The 17,648-nt window shown below is 37.2% G+C and overlaps 3 protein-coding genes across 6 annotated transcripts; all 3 read right to left on the minus strand.

Annotated features, from left to right (window-relative positions):
- Positions 1 to 4,046: 4,046 nt before the first annotated feature.
- On the minus strand, positions 4,047 to 11,074 carry LOC105693131 (xylosyl- and glucuronyltransferase LARGE2s-like). 4 transcript variants are annotated; one of them, XM_020856433.2, is made up of 13 exons: positions 10,694 to 11,074; positions 10,461 to 10,577; positions 10,254 to 10,393; positions 10,011 to 10,194; positions 9,381 to 9,925; positions 9,124 to 9,276; positions 8,748 to 9,053; positions 8,409 to 8,605; positions 8,154 to 8,295; positions 7,964 to 8,094; positions 7,778 to 7,870; positions 7,517 to 7,679; positions 4,047 to 5,889 (listed from the first exon to the last, which is right to left on the minus strand). In XM_020856433.2, exons 2-12 carry the CDS (start codon positions 10,537 to 10,539, stop codon positions 7,541 to 7,543), a joined length of 2,109 nt encoding a protein of 702 aa, XP_020712092.2. In that variant the 5' UTR covers positions 10,540 to 10,577; positions 10,694 to 11,074; the 3' UTR covers positions 4,047 to 5,889; positions 7,517 to 7,540. The 4 variants fall into 4 exon arrangements, with proteins under 4 accessions (XP_020712092.2, XP_012268267.2, XP_012268266.2 ...); XM_012412844.3 differs by having other exon boundaries at positions 10,660 to 11,074; XM_012412843.3 differs by having other exon boundaries at positions 10,320 to 10,393; positions 10,461 to 11,074.
- A 149-nt stretch (positions 11,075 to 11,223) lies between these two features.
- LOC105693089 lies at positions 11,224 to 13,024 on the minus strand. The gene is made up of 4 exons (XM_012412773.3): positions 12,778 to 13,024; positions 12,492 to 12,692; positions 12,025 to 12,363; positions 11,224 to 11,945 (listed from the first exon to the last, which is right to left on the minus strand). The coding sequence occupies exons 1-4, from the start codon at positions 12,840 to 12,842 to the stop codon at positions 11,657 to 11,659; spliced, it is 894 nt and encodes a 297-aa protein (XP_012268196.1). The 5' UTR covers positions 12,843 to 13,024; the 3' UTR covers positions 11,224 to 11,656.
- Positions 13,025 to 13,381: 357 nt separating this feature from the next.
- Positions 13,382 to 17,569, minus strand: LOC105693128 (sterol regulatory element-binding protein 1). The gene is made up of 8 exons (XM_012412835.3): positions 17,346 to 17,569; positions 16,562 to 17,086; positions 16,243 to 16,477; positions 15,780 to 16,171; positions 14,776 to 15,708; positions 14,387 to 14,700; positions 13,999 to 14,154; positions 13,382 to 13,911 (listed from the first exon to the last, which is right to left on the minus strand). Exons 1-8 carry the CDS (start codon positions 17,449 to 17,451, stop codon positions 13,558 to 13,560), a joined length of 3,015 nt encoding a protein of 1,004 aa, XP_012268258.2. The 5' UTR covers positions 17,452 to 17,569; the 3' UTR covers positions 13,382 to 13,557.
- Between the last annotated feature and the right edge of the window lie 79 nt (positions 17,570 to 17,648).

Consider the following 17,648-nt stretch of genomic DNA (forward strand, 5'->3'; position numbering starts at 1 on the left):
ATCAAATTAATATCTACCTAAGAAAAACCAGATAAATATAATGTTCAAACAAAAACTGTATTATAGTCACGCATATAAATGTTATTCGGTTACTATATTATAGATACAAGCATTCACCTACGCAACAAATTGAAAAAAAATTAATAATTAATCATAATTAAACCAATGATACTAAGAAGAATAAAATAATATTAATAAGAATAATGATAATGATAATGATAATAATAATAGCAGCAGCAGCAAAAATATTTCGTTATTCATGTGTATATAATTATATAAATATATTGTAATGCATTGAAATTTATGGGACCCATATTAAATTATAAGTTTGATTACACTACATACCCTAAAGTACACTATACACCTATACGATTATAGGTGGGTCATAAATTTTTTAGGGATTATCGATATCAATCATACGAACATAGTTACACATACGTATGCATATTTATAGATAATTAAATATAGATAGAGAATCGGATTTTATTTTTATCTACAATTTAAAATTATTACTTCGCTAGTTTTCGCCATCATTATTATATCGTCATTATTATTGTTTTTATTAGTAGGTATTATTGGTTAGTGTCCTATTTCGGGGTGATTGAAAATGTCGAACAACTAATAATTAATAGAATTATGATCGCAGTGTTTAAACTTCCATTTTACAAAAGTTGAAATACTACAAATGATATATTATAGGCATACATACCATTGAACAAATAATGTATAACGACACCGTACTCCTGTATAACTGCAGAGAAGTGCAGTACATGGTGTTGAAACAAGACGAAACAAAATAAACTACAACAAAAAACAGTTTTTCTGACATAATTATTATTGCACGAGGTACGACATACGTATACCATGTCTCGTATCATTAGTGTAGAGAATTCAGGATTAATAAATGTTGAAACTATTCTAGAAACGATGAAATAGCTATGCTTCTTTTTCTTTCTCGCCGTCATTATTTTTTATATTGTCCCCAGTTATCGGGGAAGAAAAAATTCTACATCCATACGGACTTTATTAGAACCAGATAAAATACATCCTCCCCCTACTTTTTATTTTTTTTCTATTTTGTCAAGTAAAGATCGAGTCGTAAATTTTTTTCCTTCATTCCATGTTTCAATAGTTAACGAAAAAATATTCAGGCCATCCCTTTGCTATTTTCACAAAGAGCAAAAATTAAAAACGTGACAAAGGATTAAAAAGTATACATGATGTAACTACACATACGGAGATGTATCTATTATCTATGGTTATGCAGCAAAAAACACCGAAATTGAATTACCTGTAATATTTCTAATTACCAGTTCTGACAAAAGGCAAAAAAATGCATCATAAATATGATGAAAGAAATATTTTGCTGCATAAAGCAAATTGAAGGCAAAAAATAGAAAAAATAGAGATCACGGTCATTCCTTTGGTGCACCATCGACAGTCATAGAATCATTGTCATTGCGAAGTATATGAATGTATCATATTCTATGTATCGTATATACTATATGCATACATATACAACGCAGTCAGAGTCTCTCGACAATCAGTATTAACGAAATTGCGAACTACATAGAACAATGCGAATCTGCAGCGAGAGTATATAAGTACGTACAGTGCATAGAATCTGCAGCATGAGCGAGTGTTACTCAGGAGATAGCCTGTACACTGCGAAGGGTGGAAGTAGGTATTATGCATCCATACGTGTATACAAAGTATGTACATGTACGTATACAAGTATATACGTATAGGTAGGCGAAGCATTTCTTAATCGGAATTCCGCTCACGTACGTACCTGCAGCTCACTGCTGCTGCAGTTTCATACAGACGACTTGAAACTTTGTTATTTAGTACAGCGCAACGGGGTTGTTACTACCACCATTGCTGCCACTGTGCCACCGCGCTGCTGCGACTACCCCATGCAATAAAAACTTTGACCGTCCACTGCATGACCAAAACTATGTGTATACGTATGAACATAGATAAAACTTAATTTCGTGGTCTCATCCCCATGTAACGTAACACTGCGTCCCATAAGCATAGAGAAATAAAAACCACTCGAGAGTATATTTTTTTCCTAATTGCATTAGATTCGTTTTTTGTAATTTTTCGGTAGAGAGCTAGATATTTTCTGATCTAGCCTCACCGATTCACGAATTCAATGTTACATCCAGTCGGAACTAATTGACTTCATTAGACCCGCGTGCTCCGGCTGTCTAAAAAATGCAGACGATGATTAAAAAAAGAATTCCGGATGCCCAAATTATAACGTATTGTAGACAGAGATAAAATTTGAGGGTGAGTAATTCAATGATAGCACCAGGCGCGTTATCATGATGCCTATCGCTGTGTAACAGTTCACAAACTGAAATTTATTGCATCTCTCGATATGTGTGGTAGATATTCGTCAGCGGTATCCTAATTGTCGATATGCGGATCCCTAGAATCAAGAGTTTGGAGATGGCAAACTATTATCCCCATATACATACGAGTAAGAGAGCTAGAAAAAAAAAAAATAAAGTACCACTTTTTCCGCTCGATGTACAAAAGGGCTTTATTCGGCCGATAGCGTGTTTTACCGAACGAACCCCTCGCGCGGTACTAACTACTTGCCACTGTTGCTGTTGCTGTTGCTGTTGCTGTTGCTGTTGCTGCTGCTGCTGTTGCTGCTGCTGCTGCTGCTTTATAGTGAGCAACGAGTCGTTAAAGTCCATTAGCATTTCAGATAAGCACTTTTTGAATACGACGTCCTGCGCACGATAATTATCCACAGCTGTAAGTATAGTAGAACGTGAAGGGAGAAAAAGGGAGCATAGGTATGGCTGATGGTGCCACTGCTATTGCTGGTTTTCGCCAAAGTGAACGACCAAAATTGTCCGAAAACCAACCGTCCACAGCAGAGCGTTATCTTCGCCCACTTGCTCGTTTACCTACCTACTATGTATAATCATGTGACACGAAGGTGTACAAGTTGTTGCATTTGAATAAATTATAGACGGTACAACGTTATAACGATGAAAAATTTCTCTCAACCAACTCAACGAAACTATACACGCGTGCATCTTTGTGTTCTATTTCTTTATTCTTTTTATTTATTAATTTATTTTTTGCAATTCCATTTTAATGCACCTACAACACCATCAGGCACCAGCTGTACTCAAATCCCATCCTTGTTTTTCGTCGTTTAAAGACCTCATCTAAATATCGGGCTTCCACCGAGCATTAATTTGCCCAATTAATAAAATTCAAAGTAATTTGTTAATTCAACAGACTCGTCGAACTCACGGCCGGAAAACCGCGGGTAGAATAATTTATCAGAGACTCTGTACGGAAAAACTCTAACCAATTGTTAAACCGGACGAAGCAAAAAGAAATAAAAATAAAAAAAAAAAGTAATGGGTTGAAAAAGTAATTTCTCTTTTTCTATTTTTCTTTTCCACAAAACTAGACTGCGTGGACTCGTTAATGAAGGTAAGACGTGTTAGGTGTAGCGGTTGTTTGACCCAGTGTAACTCTAACCCGACCGTTTCATCATCGGGAGATGACGAAAACATGAAGGGTTTTAATTCAAGGATGAATCTTGAGCCACTTGATTCCGAGTTATCGAGTTACGTATACAATAATTGAACTTTAAGTACTTGGTGCCTTCAACGGTAATAAAGTTTTTACAGTTAAAGGGAGACTTCAAAGGCTAAACGAGCGTAAGGGAACTCAACCATTTCCGGTTACTAACGCTCTTACAATCAGTCGAATCATGCGCTCCGATATACAAGAGCGACGTTTGGAAGGGTAAAATGATTCTTCTGATAATATATAGACAGTCAAAACACCAAGCATTACCCACAGCTTATATTCTACTCATGGATATACTTCTTTTTCTCATGGATTCCTTAGGTACCCCAAATTGCCCCGCGTTCCTCCATCCAGATACGTATACTATTTATGCTCGAAAAGCACAAAGTTGAAAATTACTCCGATGACAGCTTAAATAAGTATACTCTAGAGATTGTATATAATATAAAATGAATAATTGTTCCTTTTTCATTCGCTTAAGTTCTGTATATGAAAATTCTGTATTTGCAAGGTATAAGAATGTCGAAGTAGATATTACAAAAAATACAATGTATAATAACACTTATTACTAGGTACGTATACGTATAAACCGAATATAGAGTACTATTGCTTACTGTTCAATGATATAATGCCGCTGAATTATTACTACTATTAAATCGTTATCATCATTGATACGCATAGTTCAAGAATTGAACGGTACGATGACTTTCGTCTAGGTGAAAAAAAAAATACTTATTACGTATAAATCAAAGCTTACCTCATGATAAATGTTTGAATTGAGCGTTACGCGTATATTTATTAATAAGAAATAATCATAATAATAATAACTATAATAGTAACAATATTAATTTGTATGAAGGATAATGTAATCGTAGATCTATAAATATGCTATATGAGGTATGTAAATATTATAAATATTTTGTAAATGAGAATAATATTAATAATTATATTAATAGTAATATGAATAATACTAGTGTGAATATGATATTAAACAAGCAAGAAAAGAAATTGTTGCTCTGTACACTCCAAAGTGGGCTGAATTTAATAAATATTCCGAACAATCCTACTCGAAGTTATATAGATATTAATAATTCTTATGCGTACCCGTATTATAGACAAATGTATACTTGTAACTTTGGTCCCAAAATTTTGGTTTCGCGAGGAACGAGGTGCAGTGAAGAATATCATCATGTAAATGTTCAAGCATTTATGCACATGTTTTCTTCTTTCAATACCTCAAGGCCTATATTCTCTACTTCGAATTTTCTACTGTAATATTATTATCTCGATCATTATTTTGAACTGAATATGATCGTGTCTGCACTCATTGTCAGCCTTTCATTCAAATTACAAGGTCTAATAAGATGTGTCAAATAGATGAATAAATAAACCGCTGCAGGTTTTGATTCGGCACTACAGAATTCAGCGCTGCACCCTTTGGGGGTAGGGAAATATGGTGAGTTTAGTTTATTGCAATTGACTAAACCCGACGAAGTGAATAATTAGCGTTCGAATGCGGATGGATTCAGCAAGTGGTACGCGGATCTATTATGCATATCAGCAGCTATCGATGATACCATTAGTAATTTAATTGTTCAACTTTGGAGCACCACCCTATCCATAAAGTCCCTGAGGCGTCGTTACAGACGTATAGTGACGCATACCTAGTATGCCTATGGTATAGCCGGAGTAAATTCGTCGTAGATAATTCAAGATCAGGATTACCTCCGTTGATCAACCCGAAACTATATCTGCTTGGAAATGATTCTACTGAAATCCCAGTTTATCCCCACTTTATGTAACTGCATTTTGATATAGCCTATGAATTTTGAATACTTAAACATGAAGGCATAAATTTTACAATCGTGTCAAAGCGACTATACACCTAGAAATAATATTTCTGGACTGTGTTTACCTATACTATTTCGTTATCACCATGATTATTTGAGCTTTCGGCTGACATCGATCTTATTATTTTTACCTTTATGTGCGAAATTTATTAAAGTTATACCACGGGTGGTACGCGTATGCAGCATGGTATTATCATGCAAAAGCGCGATAGAATCAATCTGACGCTTCACGTTCCGTGTTTTTCGTGTTACAGATCGTTATTCGATAATATAGATCATATAGTATATAACGTATCGGAGATATACGATGGTTTCACGTTTGCAGATTTTTTTGAGTGTACAGTTCTATACGTCATTCCTATTTTTATCTTATCAATTCTCAAACAAGTAATTTATGATCCCTTTACATCGTCCTTTCCTTTTCTTGTTCTCTCTACGCGGCCTCGTTCCAGCATCTACCATTGCTCACCTAAATGAAAGAAAGTTACTTAATTGTTGAACGCTCCGCCGCTTGCCTGTAGAATTACCAAACTAAAATATATTCCAAAGCACCCGTTCAGTCAGTTGAGAAGTTTTTGGTACTGATAAAAAGTCCCAGTATTATTGTACGTGCTTTATTCCGCGAATATCCGCGCAGTCTGATCGCGAGTACGAGTCCTATTGGCATGATTTGATACTGTACGAAAGGTGAAGGGCAATAATGAGAAAAGGGAAACCTTTGCGATTCAAAGGAACGGAGTTTTTCATGCAGGCGTCAAATCAATAGCGGTATAACTTTGTGATATGAACAGGAGGCTTGGTCCGGAGTTCCGCTGCTCTCTACTCCCGATCAATGGAACCGGTGTAAAAACTATTTATTTCAGAGTTTACCGAGACATCGGCGTACGCGCGAATATTGAAAACCCTTGAGCTTTTCTGAAAAGCTCGCGATATCGATCCAACGTTCATTTTGCATTCACCGCCATTCGATGAAGATTGTTTCGTCTCGACGATCCCCGGTAGCTTTCTTTTCTCTTTTCGCTAATTAAGAAAGCAAAACTTTTGCAGCATCGAAAATTAATACGATCGATAAACAGGGGAAAAGAATTCGATCTATGCATTTATTTCTCCTCATGCTTTATTACAGTAGCTGAAAGATAGATTCAGCTGGTTCGAAAATTTCCCAGATCATACTAACTTGAGACTGTAAACTGTAGAAGAAAAAAAAGGTAGTAATGAAAGGGTAAAAAGTAACTCGAATCAGGGGAAGAGAGATAAGTAATTAATCGGCTTAAGCCTCGGAAAAATTCAAGAGAGAGAGGGAGGGAGGAAAAAGAGAAGTAAAAAAGAGAGACTCTTCTGATAGTCGCGAGAACCTCCAATAGGGTAGAATTCTGAATTTCTGCAGGGACGTAGGGGATGACAATACAAGCGAGAGAAGAGAAGTGGCGATGGCGGCGCTGATTATTTTAAATAAAACGTCTCCTTTGTTTCGAACGGCGACAAAGCAATTCGATATAAATGAACGTGTATCTCACTCTATCCATTAATTCAATTTCGAATCCAGTATTTAGCACTACGCCTATAAGATGACTGTTATCAGTATGAGATATTTTTCATTGAAAAGGAAAAAGATCATTTATTATAAAATACTGAAATGCTTCGAGTAACATTCTAAAACATTTATACATATACCTAGATGTAAAAAGTCTTGTGACGGTAGAATGCAGAGAATTTATTAGAAGCTATAATAGAAAAGTATTGGTTGAGTCCTACTTCTTATAAAAGCTATTGGGATGGGGTAGGATATAGAAATGTTCTATGAAATGGTCGTTCAACAATATTTATACCAGTAAAAAATACACTGTTAGAAAATTAGCGGTAATTTTAACGTATATTTCATGCGCCCCATTAGTTCAGCTGAAACATGGTGGTTGATTTGAAATATGTTAAATGAATAGTCGGATTTGTAATAAATTTAACACACCACGTCCGGCACATGATATCGTCGGCACAGGAACACGAATTGTTCGATAGTGTAGGATAAAGTAGAATAAACTAGGAGATGCATTCAGAACAGAAAAAAACTTAAAAACAAGAAAAAAAAAGTCACTTACCAGAGTGATTTTCGGCGTAACTTATCATGTTTTTTCTTTGTAGTCCGAATCGCGTAACTTTGAGACCCGGCTACGGGAATACTTTTTTAAATTATAGACAGCGCTATCTCCATACTTGGTCCACAGTTCTTGAACAAATGTATCTTTTAGTCTCTTCAAACACCTGTGAATTAAGAAAATAAAATGCGTTACGACCGGCTGAACTCGCTGAACGCATTACTCGAGTTTTTCACTCTTGATTTCATTAGTAATAAATTCAACCTCCTGTATAATGAATCCTGACGAAATTTTATAATATCAAGACTCGGTGCATGAGGACGATGGATGATAAAGCCATCGGGCAACACCACGAATCTGAAAAATGATTAGGGCATACCGTTAAAAGAAAAAAAATGTCCATCAAACTCTCTTTCGAAGCCCATTGAACTCTTCACCTCTACATCATACCTGTAACCCATAGCAGCTAAATGCGCGATATGTGAGACTTTATTCCAACCAAAACCAACGAATCTCGTATCATAGGACGGAGCCGAACTCGGAACCACTACATAAGGTTCGAAGTCTGGTTCCCATTCAACCTGTAAAAGATAAGCGATGAAACGCAGTTCGTGATATACATTATTTTATCACCATTCACCTCATATGGCTCAGTGGCTTTACACCAGTAAGTGTAGTTTGTAGCAGCATGACCTTGCGACCAAATGTGATATCGGAATGTGTAAAATACACCCCTGTTGAGAGACTTTACTAGAGCCTTTTTGCTGGTGGGAAAGTTGAACCTGTATGAAAAAGAACGCAAGCACACGCGCAGAGAAATATTTATAGAGTTCGTATCTAACAATAAGCTGCAGGATTTTATTTGTAACATTATTTCATTTGATTTTGATAGTACCTATATCTTTCTGTCTCAAAGGCTGGAACTATCAGCGCAACTTTACTATCCACTTTCAATTGCAACGTGACAATGTTTGCCAGAAGTGTGTCGTGCAGACCATCAGACGGTATAAAATCGATGTCCAATTGTAAAATGTGGGTCGTAATTAAGTGGGACATTCCTACGTTGCGCAAATAATTAACAGGGTAAAATTCCTATAACGAAAATTTTATTTTTGTGTTTTTAAGTTTTCTCTTTCGGTTCGCTCTCTCTTTCTTTGCCTCTCTTGGTGAACTGTACCAGTATCGAACACAAATACTTAATGTAGATATTTATGTATTTTTTTTCATAACGCACCCCTTCTTTATAGACAACATGATAAGCGATGTTCCTCCTCTTTTTAAGCTCTGACGAAGCACGTACAAAGTTAATAAAATTGTGCGTATCAGCGTCTGTAAAGTACAAAGCGACTGAAATCGATCCAGGCCACTTTTTGCACAAATCCTCCAAGAGCGACAATCTGTCCGCGCTACATTGAGTAACCAAGGTTACATCGGGGATTGATAAAAAATTGTTTTCATATTCGAGAAGAAACAGATGCGTGCGATACTTCATCTCTGAACTTTTAGCAAACTTTTGACATGGACTCTGGACGCTTGATAGCTAAAAATTTAATATAGTTGAACGAATGTATGTCATCCTCACATTGACAATTTGTTTAAATAAGACTCACGCCTGGGAGGACAACTCTAGGCTTGTTGCAAGCGAACAACTGTCTTCTCAATAAGTTTCCATCGAGTTCTAAAAAAATTTGATAAGCCTTTCGGAAATCGTCGATATGTTTATTACTAACGTCCTGTTTTCTTGGAGAGTTCCAATGGATGATCTGAGGATAACTTGAGTCATTAAATTGATCGAGCAGAAACTGGATTTTACAATTTCAGGAAGTTCAATTTGACATGTTCAAATAATAAAAAAGTTATAGCCTACATTTATCTGGTTTGTACTTGTATAACAATCTTCACTCAAGGTGTTTACACTGAGCTGAACGTTCCATGTACATTCAATATTATAAACTAAATGCGGGTATCTCTCGATCACAGCATTAATAATATCCTGATCTGCAAGTCTTGTTTCCGAAATTATTTCTAAGGTAGCTTGTGTAATATTGGTCCATGTTTGAAGAAACCTAATACTCCTCAGACGTTTCAGATGCATGAGCATAACTCCTGTATTGAAACCTCGGCCTAAAGCAGGCCATGGAAAAGGACTGTTCAATGAAGGTTTTAAATACCAATCACTTTGGTTTTCTACTAATCCCATAACTTGATCAGCTCCAAAATTAGCGAATAATTTCCATAGCCTTCCAATATTGGTCAGTACTGTAACATCTGTGTCAAGCACTATGACCTTTTGTTCTTTCACTAGCTCAGGCAGAACTAGTTTCAGAAGACCATATACTCCTGAGTAATGTTTATTAGGTATCCAAGCAACGCGTGGGACCCATTCTACAGACTTGTAATATGTCAAACGTACTGTAATTGAACAAAAAGTTTTTGTTAAAAGAAAAAACGAATTGCCATTACATCACTGTATAATTCCATTTGCTTAAATGCAAACCATTTGGCAAGTCCCAAGACTGAAATAGTGTATAGAGCGTCGTGTTAGCCACATCATCTACTAGCAAATGAAAATGAATAGGATTCCTTCTGTGGAAAAGGATCGATTTGATCACAGTAACAGTAGGAAGAGTTGAATTATATCCTGCACAAACCATCGCGATGTGGACAAAGCTACATTCCGTCTGTAAGTTTATAGTAAGAATTCTTCAGTTACAGTTTATTCAGTTTTATGATATATCACCTCAGACATGCCAGTGGATTCAAATAGACCACTAAGCATCAAAACTTCTGTAGAATTTAGTGGCACCTTAACATTCGAGTACAATCTTTCAGATTGGATATCAGCTAGGAGCAATTTCCTGGAGCTTCTGGTTTCTGTAACTGAAAATTTAGATTATGGTAAACTAGAATAATACTGTGAAAATTCCAACTAATAGTAAATACTTACCATTTGTAAAAAGATAGAAATAAAACATCATTGATGTACAAACAGCAATAATGAGAAATCCTATCCATAGTTGAGCCATTCCAGAACACTGGGCATCACACTTTATATTACAACAACCTGAAATTTTATTCCACGTTTGTCGCTTATCATCGATTTCATTGTTATCTGAATTATAATTGTTAGTAACAATACTAGTTACAGCAATTCGCTTATAAGTGACACAATTTCTGTACTCAATAGTTTTAACTATGAACTGAAGAACGATCATCACATCATGACCATTGATTTTCATTCGACCCAAGGTTTCTGTGATCCAAACATTTAAAAGACTTTAATTGAAGTAATTTAAAAAAATTAACTCGCGGCAAATGGGTGAATCGGTCGTTTAATATTGGGTAGTATATGTATACATCACTTGTCAGTGTCCAGCCAGCGTGCAACTGCTGATGGAGTGCTAAGAGCTGCTAACTGATGGCATTACAAAGCCTTCCACACGCTAGTGCCATCTGCGTAAATTACAAACTAATCCTTAATGCCCAAATCTTTCGTACTTACAATTAGCTTCAAAAATAAATTACCTAATTTTCATCTAACGTTCAGATTAAATTCATCATTCACAAACGATTGCAAAAAAAAATCATTCACGTTCGTCAGTATTGAAGGCTTACTACTTGGGGGTGAAATCAGTATCCTTTGCGCAAACTTGAATCCAAAAAGAAAAGCTGTTGAATTTTCATGTATTTTCATCATTAAATTTTCGAAGTAAAATAGAAATAAGATTTATTTATACACAATTTACTGTTGTCACAATTAATAATATGATTATTATTATACATAGTATGAGACTTCATTACCAGGCAGTTGTCAATCCCAAGGGTCCTCCATATTTGGAAAATAGAACTTGCAGTAATAAAATTATCAATTTGCAAGATTATCAATAAAAAAATATGCCAATCACACAACAGATTTATCAATTCCTAAATCGAATCAAAACGAACTTTGACACGCAATTTACAGTTCAATGCTACAGCTCTTTGGGATTATTGATAGACAAACACCAAAGGAAATTATTTTCGACAGTTTTTCAATCCAAAAACGAATATTGTGGGATGGCCCGCACCTGATAACAACACTGAGCGTCTAACTCTATTAGTAATCCCATATCGTATTCAGAAATCTGTAATCCATCAAACTTATCACCCACTCCAAATTTCAAATTCCGAATCTGAATCAGAGTCATTGTCGTCCTCAGGAAGATCCTTTCCATTTAAAACATGTGTTAATAACGTCTTGAGTATCGAAAGACGTTTTTCAAGCAATCTATTTTTCTGTTTAACTATTTTCAGTTCTCTACGCTGAGCTGCTATGCAACTCAATGCCTGATTCATATTCCTTGGAGCTCTTCGGCGTGATTTAAACTCATGGACGTCATCGCTGTCGTTGTATTCTTTCCCTTCTTCTGCACAAGATTCAGACAATAGGTCCCTGAAAACCAAAAGACACATCGAAATACATAAATTTAGAACTGTTAAATCTTACCTAAATGACTGAGGACTCTATTCACCTTTTGCATCGCATGATGGAATCATTACTTTGATCACAATGTTCACTCCAATCCATAGAACTATTGTGCTCTTTAGTTGAAGCTAAGGAATTGTCACTCTGATCAAAATGTTCTACCCAATCAATTGGACTTCCACCCTTCATGTTTACATGTTCTATGTCAAGAACATGATCTGTAGACTCTATTAATGAGACAGCTTCACTGGTATTAGGATCATTAGATGCTCCTGAATCTTGCTTCGTATATTCATCCGGGCTAATCGACTGACTCGGGCGATGATCATTGTCAGAACAATCTATAATGTGCGGAGGCGGAAGGCTGGATCTCATTAGAGATCTCCTAGAATTTGAATTCCATCAATGAGACTTGTGATGTATCAAGATTTTGGTAAGAGTCATATACATATGTATAGCGACCTAGCAAGTATCCATTAATCTATAGATTTTTCCAGATGCACCATTAGATACCTGCTCTGAGTAATTGGTGGAAATAGAGTTGGTACGGCATTTGGCTTGATGAATACTCTCTTTTGCATCCCAGATTTTCCATACGTGAAACATTCGGGAGTGAAGTGTCTGCTACACAGAACACTGGTGTTACTAGGTACAAAGTTTTTTCGTTCAATCGCCTTCACCCATTTTTTTCGGATTAGTACGTCTTTGGGGAATCTGTAGAAATGGATGGAGTTGCGTGTTATTGAGACCACTCAGTCTATGATGCTAATGAACATAATCTTGGGAACCGAATACATACTTGTGTAAGGTTATCTTTTCTCCTGGACCACAACCTTTGAAACAAGCACAACACTTTCGTACCATTACTATTATTTTCTATCTTCGATTAAAAAGTATTACAATCGATTAATCATCATGTAAACACACCGATCAAATCCCTAGCCGTTGCAACATGGAATCAGTTAAAAAGCAAAGATTTCTTGAATGCAACACAGCTCTAAATAATTGAGAAAACAACGCGCCGCCATATTGAGTATCTAATCTGACAGCTGACTAGATTAAAAACATGCCACGCGCGCGCATGGACCAAATGTTGATTTCGCACGGATCTCTGTTGTGAAATTTATTATCAGTACTCCACTTTATTCACTTTTAATGCTAGCATACTGGAGTCTTGGGATAGGTCAAAACCACTCATCTCTATAGATATTCTGAGATTCTGAAATAAAGAACCGAATTCAGAATCCAAACCAAGCGATGCCTGAAAATCAAAAAATTCAGGAGTATGTGTCGCAGTCTGCACTAAGTCCCATCTCGACCACAAAAATATGCACTAATCTCACTGTCATACTATCGCCACCAAGGCCGAGTTTGGTAGGTTTTATCCCTTATTAGAAACAAACCATATTTACTCGATTTTTATTAAAGAACATGGGAAACATTGATTACTTCTGGTATGTATGTATGTATGTATGAATGTATGTATGTACAATGAGCAATCGAATAGTGTATTAAATAAGTTGATAGAAAAGTTCAGAATAATATAAGAACAGAAAATAGTGATTACATTTTCAGCGGTTTAATTAACAGATATTGCAGGACCTAATTGCCGCATAAGTTCATAGCACTCTTGGAGGCGTTTCTGATCCCCAATCCTTTCCAGAGTTTTTGCTGCTTCAGCGAGCATTCCGGCACGTTCACCGGGTGAAGCTAATAGCAGGGTAGGTAGGTGACGGCAAGCCAAATACAGAGCAGCTGCATGCTCTCGTTCCCCACTGCCCTGTTCTTGAGATCGATCCTTTCCACAAATCACCGATGGACGCATATTCCGATGCCGAAGACTGCGATCTAGCAAAATTTGGGTCCTCACAGGAGCAGCTCCTGCCATAATCCGTGCTGTTGCTTCATAGAGGAATACTCTCGTTAACACAGACTAAAACAGATCAATAAAGATAGAAATATTATAATCAATAATCGAGTAAAAATAGCATGTAATCACAAAGAAAGGAATTCTAGGTACCGGGAGATGTTGGCAAAGTTGACGTAGTCGTGCCAAATCTCGTTGAAAACCAGCAAGGGTATGACCTGCCACTGGCCTACTCATTTCACTTTCAATCTCTTGCCACAATGTGGTGCGCACCTCTAGAAGAGCGTCACACACCAACAACTGAGTCAGCTGAAAGAATTTTGTCAAATCAGATTGTGATACAACCAGTACGATTTACAAATTTGAGATATTCAAACGCACGTTTACCACAAATAACGACGCTTCACATGCCACAAGAATTGCACTGTAGAAGTATTGCATAGTTTTATATCATGCAATGCAACTACAATGCACACTCGTAACACATGCAAGTAGAAAAAATATCGTAAATGGTGCAATATTTATCAATGCAGAAACTCACCAAAGTATTTTGAGACGATTGCTGTTTGCAGTTATAATACGCCATAGAATGATCCAACAGCATTCCCGCCTGATCGACCAATCTCATGGCTGTTCTTCTGGTTGAACGTCGTGCCTGTAGCGCAAAAAGAACTGCGTGGGGCAGAGGGTTGGTACTGTTGTTGCCAGTACTTGTACTGGCTGGCTGACGATTCTTATCAAACGGAAAGCGACTCTCCAAGATGCTCCATGCTACCTGATCATCCTCTCCCAACCTCCAACTTGCAGCAACATAGATGACTGCACCCCACCACAATCCAATCTCGTCTTCACATCCTGCAAATCAATTAATTTTATAGTTTAATAATTCTATAATATTAAATCCAGATTATTATTATGTTTCGAACTTACTAGTTACAGTGAGTTTATCGTCACTAACAAAGTAGGGTTCAACCTCCGCTGATGACATAATGCTTTGAGCAAGTTCAAGAACCGTAGATGCATGAATATCCTCCGCAGTACCTGTCAAAAGGCGTAAACTCTGACTGATTAACCGCTCCCGGTAAGCTCGGGCTGCATATGATAGAGGATCGGCTTTGCTGCATTGGGAACTGAATTCACAGTCCAATTGTTCGCCATATTGCCATTTCTGAGAAGCTAAAAAGCGAGTTCCCTCTACACTCATGACCCATTTCAGCTTCACGGGTATCGTGCATAACGTCAACAATGCCCGGGCCTTGCCAAGGTAGTATTTGTGAATATACGGAAATAAAGCTTGTTTGAAGCAAAGTGCTGCATTGATGTAAATTTCAGCCATCAATGATTTGGGAATCCCTTCTTCCGCTGCTTCTCCATAATTGACCGATGAAAGTGCAAGAAATAGTGTTGCCTCAGTAGATCCTTGAGAGAGTCTTAGACAGAGCATGTGCTGGTAGACAACGGCCAATTCTAGACAAGAGATTTGTGCTTGCTGTCTTTCCGACTTGTCATTGAAAAATTTTCCCAATTGGGAAACCCACTTGCCAAGCCATAATTTATGTAAAATTTGTCTCACAACTTGCCAAACAGTAGCAAGAAATATCTCCATACGATTAGATGGCAATGTACGTCCGAAGCATCTCAAACATTGGCAAAGGTCTCGATAAGCCTGGTCATAATTCTGTTTTGAAATATTAAATTCCGCCTGCCGTTTCCAGCGGCGCAATTCGAGTGTAGCTTTACTGTCAAAGGGTAGCATAGGATCACCGTACAGCAGCAATCGACTCAATCCACAGATTAACAAAACAACATTGATCAACCACATAAATATGCCCGTCCAAATTCCTGTTTCTGAATCTGATGAATCTGCAGATGACAAAAATGGAAAGTTGAAAACAGTAATTCTGCAATTTTATTACGTAAGACTGAAAGCTTACCCTGATACTGGAGTATTGTTCGTCCATCCAGTTTTGTGCTAGAATAGTCGAAGTTCAATCTACGCATGTTGCTCATGACAAGTCCTAGCGGATTGAAGGCCAAAACAACAAATAAAAAGGCACACAATGTCAGACGGGTATGATCTCTCATACCCCTGGTCGTTGATACCGATGAATGCATACTGTGCAAAGACTCAGTGTCATCCTTTAGGGAAGAAGGAGATGATGGTGAAGGCGATACTGGAGCAGGTGAGAGGGATGGCTCACTGCTATCAGACCGGGGAGGCGTCAACTCCCCACAAACCAGGAGTTCTCGTAGATTTTGTCTCTGTTCAGCCATTTTCAGAGCCATATTTTCTGCCTTTAACTTGTCATTGGTGTTCTGAAGGAATCTATACACAAATTGCAAATATTAACGAGATTATTAAATATACAAAGGTATTTCAATGAATACAATGACTACCTGATATAATCGATAGTTTTTCGCAATATTGCCGATTTGTTTAGCTTAGCATCAACACCAACAATAATATTTTTCAATTCGATAATCTTATCATTGATGGAAGTCCTGTACCGCCGCTCGATTGCATTATGAGCACTCCGTTTGACTTCTTTTACTCTAGGTACCCCTCCCACATGAGCTCCAGAATTGATTCTGTTGATTTGCACTTTTTCAGTATCCAGAACAACTGGGATTCCTACATCACAAAAGGCCCAATACAGTTTGTGTTGGTTGTCACATACATAATAAAAAAAATTAAGTACAGAAACTGATATATTACCAGTCGCAAGTACAGTTCCATTGGCCGTATTGACAAGTGTGTGTATTTGGTGTTGCACCGGAGTTGAAGTAATTGCCTGCGATCCTGCTGAGTAAACGACTGACTCAGACTTGATTAATTTAGCTGGAAATAGAAGTTGCCTTTGCTGCGCAGGCACAGGCGCCAAAGTGACAACAGGAGACTGAATGTTGAAATTCATATTTTGCGGAATAGTATACTGAGAGCTGAAGACGGTAGGAGCTTGAGAAACAGATATTCTTTGTGGTGTAGTTTGCACTTGAATGGTTTCAGGTGGGCAGGGAGTTGGGCGCTGAGCCCGGGATGAAGATGTTGGTGCCACGATAGGTTTTGTACCCGTAGCTGAAACGATTGTGGAATCTTTGAAATCTCTGCGATTATTCATACTGAGAAAATCAAAAGTGTCGTCGTCCATTGGTATTGGCTCTTCTAATTGAGACAATAATGTCTCATCGCTGAACAGATTCTCATTCTTCAATAATTCACTTTCGCAGTTTGTCAGCAATTCTGGAAATGAAAAAAGGATACACAGTGACTAGTGTGTTCTTGGTACACGCAATCATAAGAGCCTTAAACCACAAACCCTAGAAATCAATGTGCGGGGGGTTCAATTTACGAGTTGTGAAGCACATTGAAAATTTACTACGCGTTAATATCAAGGATGCATAACATTGCTGTTGGTTAAAGCATGAATTCTGAGTGATTCTAATATACAGCATGAATCATTGTTGGGAATTGTTTTATAATAGGAAGACTCGAACCATACCATCAAAGCCAGTCATTTCATTTAAATTGAAGCTGTCATTAGCAGGGAAGTTTGAAAATTCATTTTCCTGTGGGATGCTCCCCCAATTTGCTGTCGGATCAGCCATAATGCTTGTATTATTAATGTCCCAGTATTTATTCACATTACTTTGACAAGTTTAGAACAGAACACGAGTCACAATCAATGTGTCAAATCAAGTAACCAAAAATTACAAATGATCGTCCGATCTGCTGACTGACCAATCAGAAGAATCTTGGACATCGGATGATTTTACGTCATTTCAAAAGTTCTGAAATGCATCGC

The sequence above is a fragment of the Athalia rosae genome, chromosome 5 (assembly GCF_917208135.1).
Source record: "Athalia rosae chromosome 5, iyAthRosa1.1, whole genome shotgun sequence".
NCBI lineage: Eukaryota > Metazoa > Arthropoda > Insecta > Hymenoptera > Athaliidae > Athalia > Athalia rosae.